Source organism: Dipodomys ordii, unplaced genomic scaffold (assembly GCF_000151885.1).
Source record: "Dipodomys ordii isolate 6190 unplaced genomic scaffold, Dord_2.0 Scaffold78, whole genome shotgun sequence".
In the NCBI taxonomy this organism is placed as follows: Eukaryota; Metazoa; Chordata; class Mammalia; order Rodentia; family Heteromyidae; genus Dipodomys; species Dipodomys ordii.
In genome coordinates, this window is record NW_012267294.1 from 2,205,404 (window position 1) to 2,232,623 (window position 27,220).

At 38.0% G+C, this 27,220-nt stretch overlaps 1 protein-coding gene and 1 pseudogene across 1 annotated transcript; one reads left to right on the forward strand and one right to left on the reverse strand.

The window, feature by feature from the left end:
* Positions 1-1,049: 1,049 nt before the first annotated feature.
* Positions 1,050-14,270, reverse strand: LOC105991908 (guanylate-binding protein 4-like). Its single transcript, XM_013024656.1, has 10 exons — positions 14,096-14,270; positions 12,552-12,679; positions 10,767-10,876; positions 10,370-10,566; positions 7,132-7,377; positions 5,523-5,803; positions 4,293-4,505; positions 2,236-2,338; positions 1,738-1,931; positions 1,050-1,436 (listed from the first exon to the last, which is right to left on the reverse strand). The coding sequence occupies exons 1-10, from the start codon at positions 14,268-14,270 to the stop codon at positions 1,215-1,217; spliced, it is 1,869 nt and encodes a 622-aa protein (XP_012880110.1). The 3' UTR covers positions 1,050-1,214.
* A 1,364-nt stretch (positions 14,271-15,634) lies between these two features.
* Positions 15,635-27,220, forward strand: part of LOC105991869 — a 21,001-nt pseudogene continuing 9,415 nt past the window's right edge.

Here is a 27,220-nt window from a genome sequence, read left to right on the forward strand (position 1 = left end):
AATTCATTGCATGCATGATTCTACAATACCTATACACCTAGATTTTGTTTTTTACTTCTATGGAAATGTTCAGAGGCTGGTGCCACTATGCTAGAACATGGTTGGAGCTTTTGCTCTCTAATTGATCCATCTTTTCATTTTCTAGAATTTCCTTGGTTGTTTTGTTCATACTTTTTCTTTTTATTATTATGTTTAAGTAGTTGTACAAAGAAGCAGTTTCTGAACAAATATATCTTGATCAATGTCACCCTCTTTTTCTTATTCTTTTCTCATCCTCCTTTTTTTACCCCCCTTCTCTTATTCTTTTTTAATTTTGTGGTTATACATTACATCCTTGATGGCATTCTCCCTCTCTTCTCCTGTTCATTAATGTACTCCACGTCCCCTTCACCCCACCACTTTTGAGTTCACAATTCTTGGGGTTTTATTTTGCTGAATTTTGGGTTTTTCCTCTCGAGGGAATTTTAGTATTTGTAATCTGACATATAAAATGTTAAAATATACTTCCTGAAGATTTGTGTTACCTATTTCTTTGAATCACAGTATATTGACATGATGATTTAGGAATCATCTACATTTTGATCCTATCAATCTAAAATTAATATTTTAGTAATAATTAAAAGTATTCTTCTGATTTTATTCTAGAGTACTTCATGTATCTTTTTAGGAACAATATTTTACTTAAAATTTTTTATTATCATTCATTTTGATATATTCCATAGGCTAGTATTTTCTTTCAGTATGTCTTCTAATCAGCTTATTAGGTACACTAATATGACTGATATTAAGTTCAGGTTTTGTACAGCAGGCCCTGATATATTCAACCTACGTTTTTTATTTCTATTGAGATAAGCAATAGTCTATATATTTTTGTTTTTAATAGTTATAAACTGAATTTTTATTGTTGTTGTTAAGGAGTTGTACAAATGTGTCAGAGTTCCATAACTCAGGTTATGAGAACAATGGTTCTTGGGTAATGTTCCCCCTTCCTTCACTTTCCACCTATTTTTTCTTCTAGTCCCCACCGAACATTACATTGTTCATTTTTAATATAATGTATGTTAAATATAATGACTGCATTTACTCATAATCCCTCCATTCATGTGTACCCTTGTTGTTTTGACCTTTTTAGAAAATAGCATGATATCAACTTCAAAGTTAAGATTCAGACAAAAGAATGGCTTCTTTATTAATTCTTAAAAGAAATCTGGAGTCTATTTCATTGTGTAGTATACCCCTTTCAAAAAGGCACCAAGTAACTTAAGATAAGGATGTGGCCCTGCTATGAGAAGCACATCACCCAGGCCACCCAATAATTTTCCACCCCATAGCTTCTCTTTCTTGGTTGTTTTAATCTCCTCTTTCAGTTGATGTATTTCTGTACCAATATCTTCATATTTATTTTTAAATCCTTCTTTAAGCATTTCTTCTTGAATCTACAAAATGAAAAAGTAAACCTTGAAAATAAAACTTACTGAATATCAAGAGTTTTCCCTTAACAACCCTAGGAGCTAAGGATGTCCCTGTCTCTCTCTGTGTGTGTCTGTCTCTCTTTCCCCACAATACAGGACCACAATGTTCTTTGACGCATTTGTTTAATGTTTCCTCCTGATTCATGGGTAGTAAGAACATATGTGCTCCTAGCTCCCTGCGATTCTCTCAGGAAGGTGGGAGGAGCTGGCAAAGGCAGGCTCACAAGTATCCTTGTGATATATCCCAGGCCCCATCCAGACTCACCTTCAGCTTGTGTTCCAGCTTCTTTTCCTGATCTCTTATCACATTCTCTCTTTCCCTTTCCATCTTCTCCTGTAGTTGGGCCATATTTTCCTTGTAGCTTTTCTCTTGGGCCTCCATCTTTTGCTGCTGCTCCTTCTGTTCCTGTCTTAGCACCTCCTGCTCCTTCTCAGCTACTTCCTTATCAGCCCACTCAGCTATTCCACATTGGTTTTAGAGAAGAAAAACAACAAGAATCAAGCCTTAACCCTAACCCATTGGGATCAGAACCCAAACTGTCGCTGAATTTTTCCAGCGATCAAACTCAGGCACATGTGAGAATGACATGGAAATGTGCTGCCACACTGGCTATGACAAGACCTGACCTCTTATTTTTCAGATTTAGCATCTTGTACATTCCAGTGTAGAACAGGAAGCTCCTTTCATAAAGATGTTCATGTCCATCAGTTAAGGTTTTCAGGAACCAACCCCCTCCTCTGAAAGCATTACCTTCCCCAGTACCTGCTGTGGCCTTCATTCCATCAGTGAGAGCTTTGTCTGTCTGTAGGATCAATTTTTCTATAGAATCCTGGGACTGCAGGAAGGTCTGGAAAACCTCATTTGCCTAGGAAACCAATAAACAAGTGGAATATGTCAAACAACAAAAGTATATTCTCTTGTTGCAGAAATTATTTCCTTCAAATCCTGTAAAGTTTCAATTGTCTTCAAGATTCCTCTGTGTCTGTTCCTTCTTGAATCATAATAGCAAAGCCAATTTCTCTTGTAGTGCTTAGAAAAATTTTATAGCAGCCTCTGCCCTAGCTCTCCAGCCTGTTTTTCATTCATTGTGGGGCTTGAAATAACAGCCTGGCTGTTGTTCCTAATCTTTGTGCTCAAAAATATCACTCTACCATTTTGAAACACAGTGCTACTTCTATTTTTCTGGTGGTTAATTGGAGATAACAGTACCACATATTTTCTTGGTGGCTATGAATTGCATTCCTCAGATCTCAGCTTGCTGAGATTATACATATATATGAATATGTGTGTGTGTGTGTATGTGTGTGTGTGTATACTTGCTAGGATTATAGGCATGAGACAAAAGCACCCAGATTCAAGCTTTTTTTTCTTTTGCAACAGAGAAATCTATTGCTATTCCAGGATATCAATGAGATTTACATGTACCTAAAGTGTGTACTCTTTATCTGGGCACTGGTGGCTCATGCCTACAAATCATAACTAGTCAGATACTGAGATACAGCAGATCTCATTTGAAACAAGCCCAGACAGAAAAATTCATGAGTGGCTATCTCCAAAATAACCAGCAGAGAGCCTAACTAAAAGCGTGGGTCCAATGACAGCATACTACCTGAGCAAGTAGGAATCCCTAGGTTCAAAACCCAGTACCACAAAAATAAACACTATATGCCTACATTCTATTGTTCTACCAAGATACTTGCATTCTTTTATTTAAAATACAAGGAATCCTCTGATAATTCATCTTAACCTTCATTCTACTCTTAGAGAAATCTTTCCTGAGCTAACTCCAGAGTTCTGTATGGCTATCCTATGAACTGCATAACAGTTTTCCCGAGTACAGGCTCTAGGAATTTACAACTTATTAGCTTCCCTGTGCCTCATATTTCTCAACTACAAAACTTGGATAACATTAGTAGTAATTTATAGGATATTTCTGAAATTTAAATTATATTTGTCCAAGTAGCCTGAAATTACAGATTATTGAGTATTTATAATACAACATAGGGTGTCGAAATTGAGACATAGTGGTACATACTTCTAATCATAGCATTGTGGAAGCTGAAGTAGAAATGATATGAGTTGGAACCAGCTTAAGCTACATGAAACACCTTGAGTTAAATCAAACAAAAAGAATAAACCCAAAATGAAACATAGAATATGATTTTGCATATGTGTGAGCATTATTAACACTAATATTATTACCATATTAATCCCACCATTATTTTTTACTTGGTGTGCATGCCAGCATGACATGACATACCTTATCTTGTTAAATTCAAGTTACTATTTGTATCTGAGGCAAGTCTATCAGTTGTTTGTGAATAGAACAAAGGGTATATTTAATTTTTAAATCTAATCAACTTAAGAAAAAATTGCACAATTTGATCTATGAAAAAAATCCTATTCTATCTGGAAGTTCTGGAACTATCTGGAAGAATAATCAATTGTGAATATAGAAGGGAAAATGTAGATTTTCTTCTCACAAATGATTTTGTTTCCTTTAACAATGAGATTCCCATGCAAGTGCCAATGGTTCATGCCTCTAATCCAAGGTACTCAGGAGGCTGAAATCTGAGGATCACAGTTCAAAGCCTGCCAGGGCAGAAAAGTCCATGAAACTTATCTCCAAACGTCCACTAGGAAACTAGAAGTGGTGTTGTGGCTCAAGCAGTAGAGCACTTGCCTTGAGCTGAAGAGGGCAGGGACAAAGACCAAACCTAGAGTTGAAGCCCCACAACTAAGAAAATATAAATAAAGAAACAAATAAGTACGTAAATGAGATTCTCTGACTAACTGCAATTCATCCCCTTATTTCTCACCTTTACCCCTTTCCTGGGCACTAGCTTATAGTCCTGTTCAACCTTCTTCTTGGCTTCCAAGTAGTACTTATGCTCTCCAGGTATAGAGAAAGTGCCATTGGAAATGCTTTCCATGAAAGACTGGGAAATTTTCTTCAGCTCCTTCTGGCAGTATTTGCCAGATGCATCTTCATTCTGCAGGATGAAATCTTCCTTCTTTCTCTCTATGGTATTCTGTTAAGGCGATAGGAAGACAGTGCAATGAAGGCATTAGAAAGAAATTCTAGGTGATCTTCATGGAAGACGTAAGGTGAAGGCCTCAGAGCACATGGGGACAGGGGACGGAGCCATTACCACTTCTGAAAACTGTCTGAGTAATATTGGTAAGTCCCTGAACCTTCTGAGAGCCTGGATCATTCTCTGTAAAATGATGGGATTCAGTAACAAGCCCCACACAATTCTTTCAACAGCCCAGTGATGAACAACAATAAAGCCATAAAAGAAGCTATAGCAAGTGAATGTGTCTAAAAGGAGAGTAAGCTCAGGATGTGTGTTGCAAGGATGAAAAGGAATGCCTAAAAAGTTTGCAATATTTCTGAAGTTTTTCATATGCTCAAGGTTTTGGAACCATAAGAGTGTGAAGTGCTTTTATCCTGACAGATTGCAGAGTCAGAAGTTCTGACCTCATTTGGGTGCCTTGAGCAGAGCACTTGTTGACTTATCTAACATCCACACACTATAACTTATGATAAATAGGATGTATGGCATATATAGAGAGATATATATCAACTGTATGTTTTAAGTATATGATTGCATATGACATACAGAACCATAGGTCATATGTATACAATGGTATGGAAAATTTATAAATGCACATATGGTTTTTTAATGCTGTTCCTGGGGCTTGAACTCAGGGCCTGAGCTATTCCTGAGTTTTTTGATCAAGGCTAGCACCATTTGAGTCACAGCTCCACTTCTGGACTTTAGTTGTTTAACTGAAGATAAGAGTATCATGGGCTTTCCTACCCACTGGTGCCTGGGTATTTTACTTGCCAACCATATTGTAATTTATTATGCACCAATAAAAGATAGATGTCTGGCACACATCAGCCTGAAAATCCTCACACTCATAAAATTCCAGGCTCCTAATGTACAGATAGGAAATGATCCATTGGGTTAAAATGATGAGCAGAAGCATTGTCTCAAAAGGGGAAGACTTCAGAAAAGACAGACCAGGAGCAGACATGGTACCATTAGATCCTTTTGAAACTCCCACTTGTCATCCTTGAATGATAACTCCATGAAGATTGCGATGGCTTCTCTCTCACAGGCCTCATGCACATCCAAAAGCTCCTGGAGGTCCTCAGTGGGGAGCCTCAATTGCTGAGCCATGTGCTGGCTGTAATGGTTGGCTGCCTTCTGCACAGCTGCTGAGTTCTCACGCTGGGCCAGGGTAGTCACAGCGTTTTCCAAACATGGCACTGCTCCACTGTTGATAGCACTGACATAAGTCTCCACCAGAGTACCCAGGCCTGGATGAGCCCAGTAATTTAAGGAGAAACATCAAGATACACTTCTATTTTATTCTAAAATTAACATTGTGAAAAACATTAAGACTTTAAACAACTTTCACACTTTTTTTGATGATATCATGGCTGGAACGCAGGGCCTCACGCTTACTAAGCAAATGCTATATGAACAGAACCACACCACCAACACTTTTTGCTTTTTATCCAGTCCTGTGTCTTGAACTCTGGGCCTGGGCACTGTCCCTGAGCTTCTTTTGCTCAAGGCTAGCACTCTGCCTCTTGAGCCACAGCGCTACTTCTGCTTTTTTCTGTTTATGTTGTACTGAAGAACCAAATCCAGGGCTTCATGCATGCTAGGCAAGCACTCTGCCACTACAACACATTCCTAGCCCCACTTTTGCTTCTGATATTATTTTAAGGATAGCATCCTTTGTATATACCTGTGCTATCATGAATTGTGAGCCTCCTTTTTACTCTTTCTGCATATCTGTGTTAACAGACACAAGCCACCATGCCTAGTTACTGATTGAGGTAACTTCTTGCTAATTTTTTGCCCTGGATAACCTTAATTTATTATCTTCCCAATCACTGACTCCTGAGTAACTGATATGAAATTCTTTTATCGTATTTGACAAGGTCTATTTCTTCTGGCAGCACTGCTTTTTCCTTTTCATTTTTTCTTTCAGGCTCTTAATTCACACATTATAATTTAAATCACTAATAATCACCAGTATGATCAATGTGTCCTGTCTAGAGAATTCTATATAAAGTTTTTTTAAAAAGCAGATTACACAGGCAAAATGAATGAAGTTTACAAATGAAATAAATTGTCTAACTTTTGGGATCCAATTCTAAACATGAATGAAAATCTGCATGTTAATTTAAGAAGAACATCATGACAGAACTTAACATTATGTGTGCATGTTGTCCACATCCTGAAGCCACTTCTGTAGCTAGAATTTAACTGAATTTTGATTTTAAACTCCCAATGAACCTTTAGGAACTTGGCATCTTATATGCTTCATAACTAGTTTAAATTCACAAAATATTTTTCTATCCATACAGAACACTTTCCCAAGTGACTTAATCTAAAACACAGGAATTAATCTTTAGCATCAGTCGGCTCTTATATGATCAGTGAAATAGTTTTTAAGGTATATTCTATCTCAATAAAGCTCCATCAACACAAACAATAATTAGGAAATATGAAATTATATATATGAAGCATGAACAACTATTTTTCTATATGCTTAACAAATGCAAAAATGTAATCAAAGCATTTCTTAAGGGAATTAAGAAGAGAAGTAAATCCAGGAGCAAAGAAGACTCACGTTTCCCAGTGACAATAATTCCCTCTCTCAAGTTCTTGGGTTTTGTATTGGCAAAGATGTAGGAGCAAAAGTTTTTGGATTGCACTTGGAAATTGCAATTCAGCTGGTCTTCTGGCAAGTCTTCAATATGAATTAAGAGTTCTTTTTCTTTTGTAGGGCAATCAAAGACAAAACATTTGCGTTTTGGAAAGAAATGCCTAATGCACTCCCTAGGCAAGTTGGCATTTCGAATTTTTGGGTTCATGCCTATAAAAAATAAAAGGAATACAGTGAAATCAGGGGTTATACCATGGTGGAGGGACATAAAAAGAAACAAAGGAATCATCTTATAAATATGTTAGAAAAAATCACAAGAAAGAAAAAAATTGAATCCTTATCTTGGGTTCATTTCACCTAACATCAACTTGTCTGACAGTTTCTGCTTGTCTCAGTCATATACTAGTTATTGGGGGTGGTGTGGGGCTGTGGGGAGGGGGAAAGGGGAGGGGTTAGGAAGCGGAAACAAAGGAGGAGTCAACAATGCTTGATTAGAAATGTACTCATTTCTTTGCTCATGTAATTGTAACCCCTCTGTACTTGAACAATAAATTTGCACAATAAAAAATAAAATAAAAGGAAAGGAAAAAAGGAGATAATGGATATAACAAACCGGCATTTAAAAATGCAGTCATATATTAATAATATAGAGTAGCAAGCCCTAATTGTAACAGTTATAAATGAAAGTTGATCTCTAAGAAAAATTAAGATACTTGTCTATAGACAAAACACAAATTCAATAACACATTTTCAACATTTACAATAAAAACATAAAATGGAAAAATTGATCATTGGAAGGGCAGCCATCAGGCAAAGGGCTGAGTATTTTCAACCAACCCTGGCGATCAATGCAGTGACACATGTCACAGCCAAATCGCCCTCACATCCGAGGGGCTGAGTATTTTCATTGCCAGAGATTTTTACATCACTGTCTTAAAATCTCCTTAAAATGATACTTCATTGCAAACCAACCGTGTGCACAGAGGCAAAAGGCAACAAGTAATTGAAGATTAGGTATCTATCTGTCCACAAAAGGAGAAAATTGATTAGTATCCCTATTTCTGGCAAAACTCTCCTGAGTTAAGAATTTAACTAGTGAGTAGTGAAGCAAAATGGGTAGAAGCAGTTTTATGATTCTATTGTATCTTTGACAGAAATGAAATCTAAGACATAAAATAAAATTATATCAGCAAAGGGTAAGATGGTACTGGAGAAAATGATAGAAAGAAGATACATAATATTAAAGTCAGAACAAAAAAGCTGTTAGAAATATACAAATATCTGTATATATACAGATATACAAATATATCTGTATATATGTATACACACTCACAAGTATAAGTTCATACCACAAATTGCTTAAAGACTACTTTCACTGAAAATTTTGAAGAGTAAAATTAACTTAGATGTATTATGGATATCTCTTCATTCTCTAAATTAATCTATGAGGCTTTACAGAGACAATGTGAACAACTAGAGCAATGATCAATAAGCATTTTGTTTTTTCCCATCCCTCCTCAAATTAGAGAAGTGTACATACAAGATGCAGAGCACCGACATCAAATACAGTGAGAATAGCGGTTATACTGTGGGGCAGGAACATGCAAAAAAAAAACAAAAAATCACATGGTACATTATAAATACATTAGAAACAATAGCAAGAAAATAAAAACCACTTTGTATAAGACACTATGTTGACAAACAAACTTTACAATTTAGGCAGGGTGTGGGGAGTCGGTAGATAGAGGAGTGTAGTTGTGGAGGTGGGAGGGAAGGGATTATGGGGGGGAAAGGAGGAGGCAACAATGCTTGATAGGAAATGTACTTATTACCATACTCATGTAACTGTAACTGTCCTATAGAGTATTTGTACAATATAAAACATATAAAAATAAAAAAGAATTGGTCAATAAATGTTGAAAGACTGAATAAAATAATATCTAAAAATACTGATAGTCTTTTCAAGTGCCCCAAACATTCTACTTTGATAATATGTTCATTTAACAATTGTGAAATATATAATTCATTAAGTATGAGGATGACAAATGAACAGAGTGATATTATAGGGAAAGTAACTAAAAGATTGACAGCCTTATTCAAAAGAAATATCAGGGCTTTTTCTTAAGTATTCACTGTACAATATTCTTCCATTGAGGAACATCAATGAGCCAGATACTAGTAAAATACAATGTGGAAAATACTTTGATTTAAAAATTGACCCATTTTATTACATGTAATTCTATACTAACCAAATTTAAATTTTTTCACATGAAGCACTTACTTTAAAAAACTAGGAAGTGGCACTGTGGCTTAAGTGGTAGAGCACTCAGCTTGAGCTGAAGAACTCAGGGACAGTGCCCAGGCTGAGTTCAAGCCCAATGACCAACAAAAAACAAACAAAAAACCAAAATTAATAAATGGACCTTTCAACATTATAGGATGGATTATAATAGGGATAATTTTTCATGATGTTAATGGGCCTAAAATAATTTGATCTAGTATTTGTGCCCATTTTAGTGATTTTATATTCCACTTGAAAATTTCAAACGATAATGCCAGAACAAGCATAGAAGTGTCTGTAGATTTACTAATTGTTCAGATGAAAACCCAAAACGTCACAAAAAATAAAAATAAAAATTTTTTAAGAAGTATTTGTAAAGACAGAAAAAAAAGAAAACCCAAAACTTTTTCTACAACATATTTTGTTAATATTTTATTTGCATATGGTTCTGTTGATGAACTATTTCGCTAGATAATGTTATTTTAAATGTTCAGGTACAACATATTAGAAAGAATTGTTGGTTTTTATTTTGAAACTTTAGGTTTTATGACATATCATCTATGAGAATTGATAGAATTCTGTAAAACATTGGCCTACATGTAGTATTTCATAAAATGGTCTATTGAAATATATTTAGTTTTTTTAGATATGAGAATTGTTGTCATAAAAGATACTAGAGGACTATAAAGTGGAAATAGACATTACATTTTTAAGATGTAATTTTTAATAGAGTAAAAATGTAATTTTTTAAATAGAGTCGTATTTTTTAAAAACTAATCAGTTGCCTTTCAAAAATCAATGTTTCATATTGTAGCACAATCCAATCTCAAATAAGCATGCACATCCAATGCAGATTAAAAGGGCTTAGTATATACCATAACCCTACTGAACCCTTCCCCTTCCCAAGCCTACCTCTGATACCTGGAATAAGCTTTAAGGCATTCTCTAGATATTCATCCTCTGTGATGGGCTGGTCATCTAACTTCAGCTCCAGAATGAAATCCCGAACAACCCAAACAAAGTCTGGAAAGAAACTCACAAATTCATCAGAGTCATCCATTTCATCAGACTTCTTAGCGGACTTTGCCTTGATTAGCTCTGTTAGTTCAGTTACATAGCTGGGACCTTAGCTAAGGAATGAAAAGCACCATACACCATAAACAAGTTTCAGATCTCACCTACAAACTCATTGATAACATTCCATTTTGTGTAATGTACCCATCCTCAACCAGGAAAACTGAGTCACTTAAAGAAACAGAGTTAGTTGCCATTTTCCTAAACTCAATACAAGATGACTATTCTTTTCCAGGAAGGATACTGCAGCTGCTCCAGGGCTTGCTGGTTGATGGTTCCCATGCTGTTGTAGACAAAGGTGCTGCTGAGTAGAATGGACAAGGCAAAGATCCACGAGTCATTCTTAGGATCACACTAGAAAGCACATGAGAGCAAGGAACAGAGAAGTCTACTTGTTTCATTCTTTCATTTATTGTTTATTTAGGACTACAGTTGAAATAGAGAATACAAAGAAGACAAAGTTTATGAAAGTATCCTAAGTGTATACTTGCTTTTCATTAACAGTGATGTTCCTCAGGCCTTGGGTTCTTAGAGTGAATGATATTGTCAATGTGCATAAAATATTCTCTACAGCAACTACATACGATCATATATATTATATATAAACAAATGCAACATATATGCATCTATATGCATATAATTATCCCAGATGATCATCTCTGCCAATAAAACACTGAAATTTTATTGTGTGAGAGAAAATTGACCATTTTAGTAAATAGGAAAAAATGTTTTGCAGCTTCACACATATGAATGTCTCACTGGAATAATAGTTGTTGTTTCAATGTGCTTCATTTATTTAAAAAGCTGATAGAATGTTTAAGTAGAGATTAAAAGATCACACACATTGTAAAACAAATAGTAGACAAATGAGAAATATTATAAAGTATAAGTCATACATATGTATCACATAGTCATATCATTTGGCTGAAGCAGTGAGCATGTGTAAAGGGCTGAAAGATAAAGCAGAAACAATATTAAGGATGAGATGGATCATGAAGTATAGAAAAATAGAACTATGTACTCCTCAACTCCCACCAAACTACAAAGGAAATGAGTAATTCTAGACAAAAGCAATTTATACTATGGTAATAGATTTAAAGTACTCTTGGCCTCATAAATGAGTGCTGAGAGTCCATACCTCTAGGAAATAGTCTCTGAGTTATATAACTGGGTTATATGGACACTTCTGGACATCTATAGCACCTGTACTGGTTATACAAAATGTGTATTGGCTCCTGAACTAGGTCCTTACCTTTTACTGATGGATCTATAGAATATAGGATAGGGACTTAGAATTGGTATCTTTAGTGAATATTTACTACATTGTAACATACTCTCGGCTGCAGAGAAAATTTCACCATAACACGGACAACAAACTGAAAGAACGCTCAGTATCCAAAGATGCAACAAAGCAAAAACAAGGTATAGAGACCAGGGTCCAGCTCAGTGGTAAGCATATAACTAGTATGTATGCAAGGCTCTATTTTGTCCAATCCCCAATACCTTCCAGAAAAGCATAAATCAAAGCATAAATAGACTTTCTTTTCTACTGATATGAATGATTAATAAATGAGCAGCTGACAGAGTAGAGGAAAATTCTTCCTTATGGAAGATCTCCAAAAGCACATGTACATGCTCCCTTTGTCTGAGGTAGAATTTAATGTCACTGCCATCTCACATTAAGATATCTATACTAGATTAGGGTTGTAGCACATTGGTAGAACACTGTGTAGGATGTACAAAATCCTGATTTTGATGCCCAGGACTAATAAAAGAACAAAGAATGGGTAGACCTAGTGACCCACTTCCAAAAAACAGAGTCAGAAAAAGGGGGAAAGTTTTTTAAAAGAATAATAATACATCGAAATATTAGAGTTTATCAGAGTAATGCAAAGAGACAATTTACCCTTAATTCATAACTGGATTTGTAGTTGTAGGAGTTGAATTAAGCAATGGAAATTGAATTAAGATGACATATGGTAAGTTAAGAAATACAACCAAAGGAGAATTCTCCATGATTTTGATTTACCTTCTCCACATCACCCAGACCCTCAGTGTCCAGAAGGACCAAGGTGAAATTTGGTTTCGTTGGGTGAGTCACACACCACATCCAGATGCCTTTTGTTTGAGGTCTCACTGTACTGCCCAGCTGGAAACCTGCAACCAAAGAGAAAAATATTAATATAGGTGTGCTTTAAGTTCTGAGAATATCATACTGAGTCTGTCTTTCAAAATAATGAGCTAGAAGAGAAGATATAAAATATAATGCAGGGAGCCTTCATAGGCAAAGGATTGATAGAACTAGCAACAGATTTTCTGGAAATCAAGAAGGAGCAAATAAAATGACCTTATTTAAGGAAATCACTCACACTGATCAAGATGCACTGGAATCATGAACTGCTTTGTTGAATGATAATGCAATTGTGCAATGACTTGCAGATAATAAAATGAAAAAATAAATAAAAATATCACAAAAATCACCCTGCATTTAAAAAAATAATGAATACACATAACAGTATGGGAAACAATTTTACTACATTATTTATATGGGTTATAAAGTTAGTAAAAATTATAAAGCATCTTTTTTTTCTAGACAATGCAATTCTTACTGCTTTCCTTATATCTCAAAATCTTCCTTTATTTTGAAAGATTAAAAATTAGAGTTACATTTTACAATTGCTAACTGCTGATTTTGCTTCTGTAAACTTGCTTACGCACTGACCCTTCCCCTCCCTAAAAATAAGTAAAAAGATTCAGAGTCCAGATGCAGCCCCTGGACAAGGTCTGTGGTTAAAGATAAAGAACAAAAGAGTATGTTTTTCTAAGTTCTTGTTTGAAAATTCCCCAAATGGGACCCAAGATAAGGACCATCTGGTGAGTCCAGCAAACCACCCCACTAGATTTGCCCTGAGCCAACCATTTTACGAAGAGTGTTATAAAGTTTCCCGCATAGCAAAATGATTGCTGGAGTACACAGTGACTTGTAAATGGACCAATCCTGGGGCACCTGGTGTCATATGCTAATCCTGTGGTTTTTGTCTTTAAAAATGCCTGTAACCACTGCTCGGGGCTCTCTCCCTAGCTGAGGCAGAGAGTCCATTTGTGCAAATGCTGAATAAACTCCTCTTGCTTGTTGCATTTACTGGTGTGGAGTCTTGGTTTCTGGGGCGCCCTCCCATAGACGAAAGTATCCCACTGAGTCGGGGGTCTTTCAATTTCACTTTTATAAACAAAGCATATTAGGTGACATCTGCATTGATTCTACAGTCTTAACGAAATTATATCAGTGGGAGGAAGGAAATAATCAAAGGAACTGAGTAGGTAAGATTAGATTGCACCAGAATATTATTCTTGTAGGTCATTAAAGAGAATAAGGAAAATTCCTGTTGTTTACAGAAGTGTGATATCTTATGAGTATGGATTTAAAATGATAAGCTTTCATGTCAATCTTAATAAAGATTGAAAGTTTTTCCCTTAGCAGAAGTCAGATTCTTCTTGATGGTATAACAAGCATGATTACCATGCATTATCAATGATCCCAGCAAATGGCTCCTGTCTTAAGAAAGCACTCACTTTGGTTGTGTCCTGCCAGGCGGTTCATCAGGTAGGATTTTCCTGTACGATACATTCCTACAATGGCCACCACCACCACAGGTTGTGTAATCGCTTCAAGAACCTTGACTGCCTTGGGGTTCACCATCAGCTGCTCTTTTTCATTTTCCACTAGACAAATGGATTCTGATGCCATGTTAACCTGCACCCCCACCAAAAAAAAAAAGTAGAAGATTAATAGAATACAGATCTAGTGGCAACCCCAGGAGCAAGTACAATCTCACTTGTGTGTTAAGTTCTTTTTACAAAATTAATTTATGTTTTATACATTTTTATTATCTTTCAAATGCTATACACAGGGGTTTCAAGTCAACATGTGAGTTGTGAGGACAATGAATCTTGATCAACATCACCCTTCCTTCATTCTTCTCCATGTCTCCCAACCCCACTCATCCCCTCAATTTTGAACATAACAACTCCTGGCCAGAACAGCTCATTGTCATAGGTACCGTCCTATCAGTAAGGGAAAGGCAAGGCTACCTTTTTTTCAAGAACATCTCTTAGATGATTCATCATTGCATAATAACTGTGCTCACACACCTTAGTTCTTCCTTCCTTGATTTTTTCCTTCTTCCCTTTCTTTTTCTCTCCACTCCTTCCCCTCTTTCATTTTCTTTCTCTCTTCTCTCCTTCCCTTCCTATCTTTTTCTACTCCCTTCTCTCTGTTCTCTCCTCTTGTTTTTCTCCCCATGCTCCTCTGCTTCCTGTCTTTTCCCTATCTTTCCCCTGACTTCCTCTCTCTCCCTCGTCCCTTTTTCATCAATCTCTCTCTCTCTCTCGGCAACTTCCCTTTTCTCCCTATCTCTGCCTGTCCTTCCCCTTCTCACCTCCCCTACTCTTTCTCCCCCTCTCTTCTCTTTTTCTCTCCTTCTTTCTCCTTCTCCCCCATGTCTGATTGCAGTACAGGACTAAGATGGTGAGCATAGATGCTTTCAAATCCAAATTAAACAGGAGAAGAAGGTCATATACTGGATTAGTGGTCTCCAAAAGCTGTTGCCTGGGTTAGACCAAGATACAATTAAAACTATCCCAAACTGAGTTTATCTAAATAACACAAGCACACTGGGGTCTTACTATGGAGCTCACACACTTAAAAAATTATCTTTAAGAAGTTGCACAAGGAGTTTCAATTTCACATGTCAATTTGTGAGTACAATCATCTTGATCGAAGACACCCCTTTCATGCTTCTCCTCAAACCACCCATCTCCTTAGTTTACATGGTTCCATTTTCAGCTATGAATACTGAATATTATGACTGCATTGGCCCACCCTCGGCTCTCCGCCCACCCCACCCCCAACATCTTGACCTCATGTTCACATGTTCAGCTTCAACACAGTAAATTGTTTAAGGGAGTTAAACAGTTCAGAAGAGATCCTGGGCTGAGACCTTACAATTGACCTATCTTTGTTTGTAACATTAAAGAAATGTTGAAATAAAGAAATGAGAAAAGAAAGTAGTCAAAGCGGCTCAGCTGCAGGGAATCCATGAACTAGTGCACATGGACAGCATGAAGATGGGCAAGCCGTGCACTGAGGTTGCAAATGGACTAGTGAAGACTACTTTTGCTCTCAGCTTTTCCAACTCCAGGCAGCTACCGTCAGGGAAACGTCTGAGAACTGAGGGTAATGGTGAAGTTGGGGCAAGAGAGAGCTGGAAGGAGCGACCCTCCAGCAGTGACTCTGCTGGGGTTTGGAGTTAGGGTTTGGTCCCTCAGTGCCAGGAGGGAATTAAGGTCCCTTGAGGCAGAGGAGGGTAGGTGTTCCATGCAGGGCTCTCTGCTACAGTCTCTGCTGGACACCTGAGGAAGAGCAGCTCCTCCTGTGTATGCTTCGGTAAGGTCCACCACCCCATGGCTGCCTGGGGACTGAAGGAGCCTTATAAGGTGAATTTCCAGAAGCACTCTGGAAGGTCACACACCATGGAGCTTCCCATGTCCTCCCACTCCACTGCTGCTTAACCTCTGACCCCTTCCCAACACCCTATTCCACCCCCTAACCCCCACTAGTAAAATTGCTATGGACAGAGCTCCCTGTTGCTAATCCTCAAGGAATAGCCCACCAAAGACCATGTTTCTTCACAGAACTCACCTTTGTGTGGTTCTGTAGTCAGGAGACAAGTTCTCAGCAGCCTTAGCTCTGAGTTCTTCTGTCTGGCTAGTCAGGAAAGCACTCCTCTTAAAGCTGAGCATCAAATTGCATAAGGCAGCCTGCCAAGTAAATGTTGGACAAGAACAGTGAAAATGAAACTGTATTTATGTGTTTCTGAGGTAATCAGAGAGCTTTAGCACAGTTCTTAGTCAGAGGATCAACTTTGTGAGCAAAGGGAGGAAAGTTCCAATGTTCTGCATCAGCTTCTCAAACTGAAAACTTACAAAGAATAAAAACAAAACAGAACAGTCAAAGAACACTGGTATTTATTCAGAAATAGCACGGTATCATAATAGAAATATGCCTGCTATGTAAATAACAGGAGTAGTCAAAGAACTCGAGGAACAATGAGATTTGGTTTTAAGCCAAAAACAAATTTCTTTTACCCACATAAAATGGCATAAAATTTGCTGTATAATTTGAGTAACATGTAATGTGTGTTATTGGTTGAGAATCCAAATGAAACTAAAAGTCTATTATGGTATACACTAGAAAGTGGCATTCATTACTAAGATCATCTACCAAGCTCAATATTGCTCTTTGAGGAAGTCCATTAATTCCTACCAGATGGGAACGTGGTCATGTGCATGCAAACATGTAGGGAATAACCCTAGAAAGAATATTTATTGAAATTCTCTATGCTAAAAATATTCAAGTGTTAACAGCAAATATAATGGGCCATTTTGGAAATTCCTTCAGCACTAAAAATTAGCAACAACATCTTACTCTAAGCAACATGATCAACATCACGATCACAATGTAGATGAGTATGAACTGGACATAGTAGGGTACATATTATACGCTGTTTGTATATAGCAATCTAATATCTAATATTAGAAGTCAGAACTGTTGGACATCTAGGCCTCAGACCAACATCGATAGAACGATAAGCCTAAAAACAAGACTCTTACTCAGGTTCTCACAACACATGATCAGATCCTGAAATTACTTGTCATTGGGTCCAACAGGGGTTAAAACTCAGTTTAACCCTAAATAGAAAAACTAGAAAGGATTCATCCATTTTGCATCTCTTCTCTAGCGCTCTACCTTTCTCAGCCTGCCCACTGATGTTTTGATAAATGCTAATGATTAGGTTTATCCCATGAGTTTTCATAAAAAGATTATTTCAGGGCTTATTTCTCAACACAGATTGAGTCTCCACTTGCCTCTAATAAAAGCAACTGAAAGTAAAAGCAGAACAGAGTTTCCTGGAAATAGGAGTAATATCCAGAAGTCAGCTGTGTTCCTTCTCACTAAGAATAGCCACTGTTTACATCAACAAGCAAAACATTATTCCAAGAACAGTTGAAATCTTTTGTGAATTTTACTGACACAAGAATGAGATTTCTACCTACACAAAAAGCCTTCCCAAGTCAATTTATTTATTGTCTAAAGGTAAATATGGAGATATTCACTAAGAATGAATTAATTTTTAGTGTGATTTCATTGATGAAAAATGTTTATAAATCCACAATGATTAAACCATAGACATATATTTTAAATTTTAAAATATTGCTACTTCATTGAAGGAATTAATGATTGTTTTTTTTCACTGGCTTTGCATATTATAGCTATTTTCTATGAAGTGGTTTATAGTCATAGAAATAAACCTTCATTTTCAAAAGGCAATGATTAGCTGTGTGGTGATATCTTATGATAAGTATATCCTAAGTACTCAGGAGGCTGAGATCTAAGGATCATGATTCAAAGCTGGCCCAGGCAGAAAAATCCCTATGAGACTCCTATCTCCAATTAACCACTCAAACACTGGAAGTGGCCCTGTGGCTCTATTGGTAGAGTGCTAGCCTTCACTACAAACAGGCTCAGGGACAGTGCTCAACCCTGAGTTCAAGTCCCACATATGACCCAAAAAAGAGTAATGATTGATATCAAGAAGCAATTTCTTGGTAACTTCTATGTATTGAAAAATACTGTGTATGAATGTGTGTGTATATATTTTGAGTGTCAGACTGGGAATATTCTCTTTCCAGGAAGGCATGTATATCACAAAAGCCATGCCTCCAGACTGATTTCTTTCTTCTTCTTTTTGTCTATTTTGATTATCTTTGCATAGTTGTATAAAGGTGCTGCCCTTCACTGAAGCGGTTGATGAATACAGGTCATCTTCATCAATGTCACCCCTTTCAAGACTCTCACCCATGCCTTTCACCTCAGCCCTTCCCTCACTCATCTTCAGTTTAGGTCATGTGTTGGATTTGTTGCCATGTAATACAAATGTATGTGTACAATGTATCTTGATCTGGGTCATCACTTCAACATCTTCATCCTCCTTCAACCCACCCCTTCTCTTACATTTCTCAATTCGATGGAGCCTCTGGCCCCCAGAGCCAGCCTGAATAGCAATCCTATTGTTGGGTCCACTTTCAGGACCCCCAAAGACCACCAGAGACCTTAATCCTTGCAAAAGCAAAAGAGTCCTTTATTGTAAGCTGGAGCTGGACCTCCCTGCACACAGTCCCAGCTGGTTAAGCAGGAAGGCCCTGACCCCTGTTTTCTCATAGCTTTTATAATACAAAGTCAGTAAGCATGGGGTCTTTCTTCTGCTTATCTTAGGTTCTTTGCAACTATTTCTGTTTCTCTTGGGATTGGCTGACTCATACTGTGATTCTCAGCAAGCTCCAGGCTTTTCAAAGACTCAAGGAGTACCTTAAGATTAGAGTCACTCTGGCTGGGAATCACTCTGGCTGGCTCTTCTCTACCTAACTGAACACCTACCAGGGACACAGGGACACAGCATATGTCACCATGCCCAGTTTATTGCTGGAGATGAAGTTTAATCATGAACTCTTTGCTCAGGTTGAAGGAGCTAGAATCTTTTCTACCAAAGTAGTTCCTTGACATAAACACTGCCTCCATCTTACAAGAAAATACAGTCCAAGGTTTGAACCTCTTGTCAGAGGATTTTTTTTATTTTGAATATAATTTTATTGTTATTATTAAGGCTGTAAAGAGGGGTCACCACTCCATTGGTTAGGTAATGAGTATATTTCTTTCTTTCTTTCATATTTTGGACAATGTATTCTTCCTCTTAGAAAATGAGAGCTACCAAGTTAGGTACAGGTAGTTCATGTCTGAAATACTAGCTATTCAGAAGGCTGAGATCTGAGGTTCACAGTTTAAAGCCAGCCCAGGCAGGAGAGTCTATGAGACTTATCTAAATTAACTATAAAAATTGGGAAGCAAAGGTATGGCTTCAGTGGTAGAGTGCTAATCTTGAGTGAAAAAGCTATGGGATATTAACCAGTCCCTAGGTCCAAGCACACACACACACACACACACACACACCAAATATTCTAAGCTAGGGAGGTTATCAGTGGTAGAGGCTTGCCTGGCATATGCAAAGATCAGAGGTTGAACTCAGCACAGAGGGAAATAATTACTGTACTTTCTACTAAAATTTTCATATTCAAATATTGAGAGTAAATAAAATATCAGAAAGAACATAAACAGTTTAGGGACACAAGTTTTGAAAAGTAATGTGTATGAAGATTTAGTTGATCACAGTGGATTGAGCTTTTGTAAATCTGAAGTGTTCTGATAATGTTTCCTTTCTTTTTTTGGTGTGTGTGTGGGGTGGGGGGAGTTAGTACTAGAGATTAAATACAGAGTCTCTACTTGAATAGCTAGAATTCTACCATCTGAGTTATCACTGTCCCCCAGCATTGATAAAAGATATTTTCAATACTTGAAAAAAGCAGGTAACAGTGGCTCATACCTGTAATCCTATGTACTAAAGAGGCAGAAAATGGTGGGTCATAATTTGAAGCTAGCCTTGGTAGGAAAGTCCTTTAGACTTTTATCTCGAATTAACTAAGCAAAAGCCAAAAAACTTGGAGATGTTCATCAAGTAGAGCTCTAGGCTTGAGGAACAAATCCTCAAGGACAGTACCCAAGCGTGAGTTCATGCCCTGGAATTGACACACACACACACACACACACACACACACACACACGAAAATAAAACTTACAAATTCCACTGTTGTTTTATCTATCATACACGTAAATATTCTGTTTTAGATCTGGAATATAGTGCTAGACTCTGATAAGATATTATCTTACAGTTTATATCATCTTTAAACTAGATGAGTTCCTTCTCCTTTGTAGGAGGTTCTCAGTTCAAGCATGATTTTCATCTCTGAAGATTTGGAGGCTGATACCTGGCTTTTACCAAGCCAGTAACAGTAGAGAAAATGTGAAAATTTAAGGCTTGAACAAGCTGGCACTGATGGCTCACAATTGCAAACTCTGAAATCTGGAAGATTGGGGTTCCAGCCCAGGCAAAAAAGTCTGTGAGACTTTACCTCCAATTCATCAGCAAAATGGTGACTACAGGCTTGGCTCAGTGGTAAAGCACCAGCTGTGAGGCTAAGAGCTGGACAAACACAAGGATCTGTGTTCAAGCAACATTACCTTGGGGTTGGGACATGTGAAAATGTTTAACACCATTTGTTGATGAGAAACAAGACCCTACGAGAGGCTCAGAGCAATATTGATGGTTTTCACAAATGGAGATAAGAATGATGATTTCAAGATGCCACTCAATTGATCTTTGATCTCAATCCCTTCAGGAACAGTTTTATCAGAGTGCCAACTCTAAGGTGAGCTTTGAATCAAATTTATCACAAAACCACAGCACAACACAAAATACAATGTACTCACACAGTTCTATCACAATTCTTTCTAGTTTCTAACCTGGATTCAGATGTTCTGCCTGGAAAATTAATGGAAACAAAGTAGCTCATGGGCAGGTAATTTTAATGTGAACTGGGGGGTTAACTTCAGGTCCTGTCACACTTCAGCAGCACAGGCCCAAGATATTGGAGCCCTTGTCTTTGCTAGGCAAGCAGAAACCGTCTCCTGTTCCCTTCTGTCTAATTCCCCCTGCCCCCCGCAAAGAGTTTATTGAACAAGCAAAAGCCACTCAGGAAAGTGAGCAGAGGGACCAACAATAAAACAAATGTTTTATTGTTCCCCCCCCACCCCCCGTGAACCCAGAGACCTACAGGAAGAAAAACTGGGACAGGGGAACAGGGCATTTGTGGCATCTTTTATGTTTCTGTGTTATATATTATAAATCATATTTAAAGAAAAGGTAAATAATCAAAAAAGAATACTCCTACCACTGTAAGAAGTTCAGAAAAAAACACATTCCCCAAGCAAGAACATTTTCAAGTATTTGCAGATCTCAGAGACAAATCCACTAATTAGGCAATGGTCAGTTCTCAGGGCCATGGAAAGTGAATGCTGTGAATTTCCACCTGATACTAGGAAAGCAGAAAACAAGGGAGGACATTTTGTTGCTCATGACAACATTGAAGCAATTCAACACCTCCACACTCCCACAGATTTCTGGTGCACCTTTTCTGTCCTTAAAGGAAAGAAAGTGTGTGCATGCACATGCCCAGACTGTGATCCTCTGCCCAAGCTCTTTGGGAATAGGCAGGAAGGAAGCAGCCTGCAGAGGGGATGACCATGTAGGGGATGAGACAGAGGTATCAACAAATAATTCTAGCCTGATCAATGGCTAAAGCTAGGATTGGAACAACCAAGTGAACTTTCCAGAACACCTTTCTTTGCCTTTCTGGGAGTCCTCTTTATTGGGCTTCAAGCTTCCTGCAAGCAAGTATGCATCCTGTTGCCATGCTTTTGGCTGAAGCTTGAAGCTTGTACAACTTGAGGGGTGGGTGGAACTCAATAAATGAAGAATGTCTCCCAGGGATTTAATCTGAGTTAAACCCAACAATATGTCAGTTGTTTAGCACAGCACCTGGGCCATGTTGAACAGAAACAATGTTGCCTTTTGCTGCAATCAGCATTTCACTTCGGTGGGAATTTGCCAAGATAGAGTTAATTTTAATTTTTGCTGACTGTTTTTTTAAACCAGTACTGGGTTTTGAACTCAGAGGACCTTGTAGTCTGTTTGCCTTTTTCCCTCAAGGCTGGTTCTATCACTTGAACCATTCCTCCACTTTTAGCATTGTGCTGGTTGAGGTAAGAATCTTTACTGACTTTTCTACCTGGGCTGAATTCAAACCTCATTACTTGAATTTTAGCCTTCTGATCACAGGTATAAGCCACCAGAGTCAAGTCATTTATTTGGAATTTTTAAGATAAACTCTTGCTATGAGTTCCAGGTTTCCTTTGAACTCATAATTTTACCTGCTGAGATTTCAGGCACGTACCACCATATGTAGCTCCCTTATCTTTTTTAACTTGCTATATTCATAAACAAATAAAATTACTATCTGGCCCCACCCCATCCCCACTTATCACTATCTACAGGCACCAGGGCCAAAGCCTCCTTCCTGCAACAGATGGTTCCAGCCATGGCAGCTTGCACACCTCAAGCTACTTATCCAGTTAAAGGGTGGCTGCACTTGTCCACATTACAAACTGACTTGGGACAATGTATTACCTGCAGAAAGTTCACTTGGGAGGAATGACTGTCGAGAGCCCATCCCAGTGGAGGAAAAGTTACCTTCAACTCTAGCCACAATGATCAGTGGCTTCCTCATCTCTGTCCTCCATGAAGACCTGTCTCACAAGGGCAGGGCAACTGCTGTCAGGCATTGAGGTACTTTACTGGGTCAGGGAAAGCTATAGGTGATCTGCTGAGCTAATTCTTTATTCCTTTACTTTACAACCCATTTTCACTGATCCACATGTTCCGCTCAAAGCCATAAGTGAATTATACCTTCAGCCTCAATCAGGTAGACATCTTCTATGTTAAGACCTTGAGAGACTGTGACTAATCTCAGGGATGGTCAGGGCTGTAATAGGGAAGTCTGAAGTTGCTTGAAAGCACATACAAGTGAAAACTTAGTGGAATGAGGGGGGATGTGGAAGGCCTGCCTGGGGTATCAAAGTTGTTCATGGAGAGACTAAATCATGTGTGACAAGGTGTTCTCAGTTCCTATAGGGAGTTTCCTTCTAACTGGTATCATTGAGCTATGTCTGAACAACATTGTGACAAATACAAGATTTTTCGGGGTTTCTTGAAGGAACACTGGCTTTGCCCAGCAGAGAATAGAATCCACCTCTCAAGAAGAAGCTGGGCAATTACTACCCAGTACCCACTGGGCCTTGCTTGATTTAGGCTTGATTTTTTGACATTGACTAAGAGGATCAAAGAAAGCTTCTGTTTAGGAGGAGACATGTTCTACTGCCCAACCTCAGCAGCCTCCTGGTCTGGCTGACATTGGACCTGCAATTCAAGGTTAATCAGGAATGTGAAGAAGGAACCACAACAGGGACCTCAATAACTCATGACCCCATGTATGTCAAGGCAGGAAAAATGATACCAGAAGAACTGAGCTTTTCAATGGTCCAGTGTATGTATAACTGAGCATATGTCCAAGGAAAGAAGCTACACAAGACACTATCTCATGATCTGATTCTCCAATTAGGGAAAACAAAATGTTGGAGGTTGAGGCAGCAGTCTCATACAGATGAGAAATCTCAGTAGCAGAGGGTCTGAATGAAAGGGGCAAAAAAATAAGGGAAACCAGGGGACCTATGTTTCTTTGGGCTTGGCTTACTTCACGTAATATAATTTTTTCCAAGTCTTTCCATTTCATAACCAATGAGGCAATGTCATTCTTTCTGATGGAGGCATAGAATTCCATTGTGTATATATACCACATGAGTCAAGCAGAAAAGGTCAGATAAGGTGATGTTAAGAAAATGAACCCTTAGATATGTATTTAAATGGTTTTTCTCTCATGCATTTCTTTCTAACACATTTATAAGATTATTTCTTTGTTGCTTTGTATGTCCCTCCCCCACAGTATAACCCTGCTTTCAGTGTATTTGATGTCAGTTAATTTGTGGTGGGGAAGGGGAAAAACAAGTCGTTTAAATAAGGATACAGGTGGACCTGTTGCAACAATGAGAAGTACAAGTTGTCATGCTGAAAACGAACTTTACAACTTTGGTGAGGGGGTAGGATTTGGTGGGGGGTGGGGGGGGAGGCTAGGAAGGGATGTGAATGGTAAACAAAGGAGGAGGCTACAATGCTTGATAAGAAATGTACTCATTATCTTGCCCATGTAATTGTAACCCCTCTGTAGAGTATGTTCACAATAAAAAAAAGAGATATATATATATAAAAAAGAGAAAGGGGCACACAAGAAACTTCCAATTAGGAAAGTTGAATATGGACCTGTTCAAAATGAGTAGACAGTAGACAAAGAAGAATGGGGAAGAAGAATACCCTTCATAATCTTCCATGGATATCTTTTAAGCAAACAAGGATAAGAGTGGCTTGGGAGGGATGGAGGAGATAGTGAAAGGAGTGATATGGATTTGGATGCTGTGAAGAATATAAATTGATTGGACCAGGTCCTGAATGATATCCACTTTTTTTCTGCCAGTCTAGTTCAGTTCCTGAAGGTCAATAAATCAATTAGGACATGAAGGAAAACAACTTGATTGGGTTAGGCTAGGACAGAATAGGACAGGCCCCAAAGGGCAGGAACTCAATTGGGCCAGTCCATTTTAGACTTTGAAGATCAACAACTATTGGGCCAGACTATTCTAGATCCTCAAGAGCAATAACTTGGTTGTACTAGCCAGGGAAAGTCAGATACTGAAAGATAACCCTATTTGGCCAGTTTAGGCCAGGTTATGCCCTGAAGGGTAACAACTTAATTGGGCAAGGACAGGAAACACATAGTTAACATATAGAAAATGAAAAGAGAAAAATGTATAGCACTATAAAAAATAACAAAACAGCAAAAAGAAAATGGAAAACAAATTCAAAATAATAAATGTACAGAAATTAACAGCAGACTACTGTAAACCTTTCTCTTTCAATGATGACATTCAAGGTAACAAGTTTAGTTCCCTTAATAAAGACATAGTCAGGTTGATAGAGGGTTTTTTTTAACCCAGTTTTATACTCTCTAAAAGTCACTGTAGATATAAGAAGATGAATTAAATATGAAAGAAAATACGGTAAAACTCTCCCTATTTGCAGATGGTATGATCTTGTATTTAAAGAACCGCATGGACTCCACTCTCAAGTTGCTTGAGCTGATCAGAAACCTTGGCAAACTAGCAGGATATAAAATTAACCCTCAGAGAGGCTGGGAAGGTGGCTCAGTGGTAGAGCACTTGCCTTGCATGCGTGAGGCCCTGGGTTCGGTTCCTCAGCACCACATAAGCAAAAAGAAAAAAGCCAGAAGTGGCACTATGGCTCAAGTGGTAGGGCGCTAGCCTTGAGTTGAAGAGCTGAGGGACAGCGCCCAGGCCCAGAGTTCAGGCCCCACGACCGGACCCAAAAAAAAATTAACCCTCAGAAATCATTGGCTTTCTTGTATGCCAATAACGAGAAGAGCACAGCTGAAATTATGAAAACAAACTCTTTTGTAATAGCCCCGCAAAAAATCAAATACTTAGGAGTTAACCTAACAAAAGAGGTGAAGGACCTCTATGACAAAAACTTTAAAAATCTGAAAAAGGAAATTAAAAGAGAAATAAGGAAGTGGAAAAACCTCCATGCTCCTGGATTGGGAGGATTAACATCGTGAAAATAGCAATACTGCCAAAGGCTATCTACAAATTTAATGCAATACCTATCAACATTCCAACCTCATTCTTCAATGAAATAGAAGAAGCAATCCAAAAATTCATATGGAACAATAAAAGGCCCCGAATAGCAGAAACAATCCTTAGTAGAAAGAACAGTGATGGAGTAATATCAATTCCAAATTTTAAACTCTACTACAAAGCCATAGTAATCAAAACAGCTTGGTACTGGCACAAGAACAGACATCAGGACCAATGGAATAGGACTGAAGCCCCAGAAATGAACCCACAGATATAGTCACCTAATATTTGACAAGGGAGCTAAAGAAGTAGAATGGAAGAAAGACAGCCTTTTCAGTAAATGGTGCTGGCACAATTGGTTGAACACTTGTAGAACACTAAAGCTAGATCTATATATATATCACCAGAATCAACGCCAACTGGACCAAGACCTCAAAATAAAAGCAGACACCTAAAGACATTACAGGAAAGAATAGGAGAAACTCTAGGGCTCCTTGGCACAAGCCCAGATGTCTTAATAGAGACTCAGAAACACAGAAAATCAAAGAAAGATTGGACAAATGGGATTGTATGAAACTACAGAGTTTCTGCAAGGCAAAGGACATAGCTAGCAAGATCAATAGAAAGCCCACGGACTAGGAGAACTTCACAAGCCATACAAGGGACAGGGTCTCATATCTAAAATATACTTGCAACTCAAATAAGCTAAATTCCCCAACAACAAATCCTCAAAGAAACAATTGCCCATTAATAAGTGGACTAAAGAAAAGAGAGACTTCTCTGAAGAGGAAATAAGAATGGTCAGTGGATACACGAAGAAATGCCCAACTTCTCTACCCATAAAAAAAAAATGTGAATCAAGACAACGTGGAGGTTCCACCTCACCCCAGCTAGAATGGCTATAATCAAGAAATCTAGTAATACCAAGCAAACAGCCCCATAAACAGGCAGGAGTTGCAATCCTAATATCAGATAAAATACACTTCAAATTAAAATTCGTGAGAAGAGATAAAGAAGGTCGCTACATACTAATTAGGGGATTGCTCCTTCAGGAGGATATTACAATTCTAAATATCTATTTGCCAAACAATGGAGCACCCAAATTTATCCAAGAAACCCTACTTTCCCTCAAATCCCATATAGATCCAAAGACAATAATTGTTGGGGATTTTAAAACACCACTGTCCCCATTAGATAGATCAACTCGGCAAAAACTCAACAGAGAAACCCCAGATCAAAACAGCTGCATAGATCAACTAGATTTTACAGACATCTACTGAACGTTTCACCCAGCAGCATCAGAATACATGTTTTTCTCAGCAGCACATGGAACATTTTCTAAAATAGACCACATTTTAGGCCACAAA

Coding starts and splice junctions, on each gene's coding strand:
- LOC105991908 (XM_013024656.1), bottom strand. CDS start 14,270: ATGGCATCAGAATCCATTTGTCTAGTGGAAAATGAAAAAGAGCAGCTG. Junction 10,877..12,551: donor GTCTGGGTGATGTGGAGAAG/GTAAATCAAAAT, acceptor TGTGCTTTCTAG/TGTGATCCTAAGAATGACTC. Junction 1,437..1,737: donor AGCTGGAACACAAGCTGAAG/GTGAGTCTGGAT, acceptor TTCATTTTGTAG/ATTCAAGAAGAAATGCTTAA.